At 30.4% G+C, this 1,546-nt stretch overlaps 1 protein-coding gene across 1 annotated transcript in view; it reads left to right on the top strand.

Annotated features, from left to right (window-relative positions):
- The first annotated feature begins 401 nt into the window (after window positions 1-401).
- The window catches only part of Cpr100A (Cuticular protein 100A), a 9,384-nt gene continuing 8,239 nt past the window's right edge, over window positions 402-1,546 (top strand). The window contains exon 1 of the mRNA XM_014436400.3: window positions 402-496. Within this exon, the coding sequence (XP_014291886.2) occupies window positions 485-496 (12 nt within the window). The 5' untranslated portion in view covers window positions 402-484. The remainder of the gene's footprint in view (window positions 497-1,546) is intronic.

Here is a 1,546-nt window from a genome sequence, read left to right on the forward strand (position 1 = left end):
AAAAAAAAAAGCCGTGCCAATCTGAGATTACATATTTAAGGCGAGAATTTGAGATTTGACAGAGTTTTAGGGCACACAGAAAGGTAAAAATACTTCATATAAAATAAAAAGATAATAATAATTAAATACTTCATTCCAGAGAGTGCCTTTATTCCACCTGTAGTAAAGTATTACAGTAAGGCAGTTCCTTTATTCCACTTGTGGTAAATTAGTACATTAAGACATTTTAATTAATAATTAACTGAAGGATATGTGTAATATTCTCCACGATGAGAGCTGTCACCACATCATTCCATTGGACCAACTCCTTCTTCTCTAAGACACCTACAATTGGTCCTGTCGGAAGTAGCCCTCAGATTGGCAGCGATCCCTAATCCCAGACCCTGAGAACACCCAAGGAGGGTGGGGCCATTCAAGGAGAACCTCGCTTATATAAAGGAGATTTCTGAGCGGCTAGCGTTCAGTCAGCAACAAATCAGCCGTCATGTTAAGGACTGTAAGTAGCCTAAGGATATCTTAAAGCAATTTATTATTTATTAGTGCAATTAGAAATAAAATTGATAATAAATCGAGGTGGGGTCGAGAATTTTGTTTGATTCTAAATCTCCTTCATTAACCATATAAATCTGACTTAAAAATAGAATGTGAATTTGAAGGACGACCTCTTTCATTAAATAGCTTAACGGGATAATAAAGTGTCCTTTCTTAAAGATAAAATCGTCCGCTAGAGCGCTAGAGTAGTCTGAAGGAATATGATGATTAGTCCAGAGTGGCGATGGTGTCTACAGGGCTTTTCTATCATTGAACTATAGTGTCAACAGTGCCTATAGGGCTTTTGTATCGTCTATCAATGTTTTATTACTCGATTAATTAAGTTAATAATTAATATTCAAAGCGCTATAAACTGACGAAATTTAAAACACTGCTTCGCAAAAGTATTATAAATATTGCTTTAAAATAAAACCAAACATTAATAGCATTATCATCTTTCGAACTTTCATCAATAGAAATAGAAGTTGAACATAAAATTCAACTAAGTTAAAAATAAATTTTAGTTTCTTTAGCTATTTTGTGAAAATAATTGTTTAATAAACTAATTGGGAATAAATAACATAATTGAATAAATTTCTTGGTTATTATATTATAATATGTATTCACTATATTCAAGTATTAATTTCTCAACAAAATGAGTTTAATAATTCTTTACTTTAAAAATTAATAATAATAGATATTTAAATTGAAAAAATATATGTATTAAAATTCCATTTGTTTACCAGTTGATTATCGGGTTATTTATTTTTTTTCTTTTGACCTTACCCAGTTTCAAAAAAGGTCATGCACTTAGTTTTATAAATTAGGTGCCTTTTTGTGAGGAATAAATATACTTGGGCTTCAATAGCAATAACCTATATGACAGAAAATATGTATAAAATAGCCTATATGACAGAAGATATGTATAAAATAACCTATATGTCAGAAGATATGTTTTAAATAACCTGTATGACAGAAGATATGTACAAAATAACCTATATGACAGAAGATATGT

This window comes from Halyomorpha halys, unplaced genomic scaffold (assembly GCF_000696795.3).
Source record: "Halyomorpha halys isolate HHAL.00 unplaced genomic scaffold, Hhal_1.1 Scaffold1886.1, whole genome shotgun sequence".
Classification (NCBI taxonomy): Eukaryota; Metazoa; Arthropoda; class Insecta; order Hemiptera; family Pentatomidae; genus Halyomorpha; species Halyomorpha halys.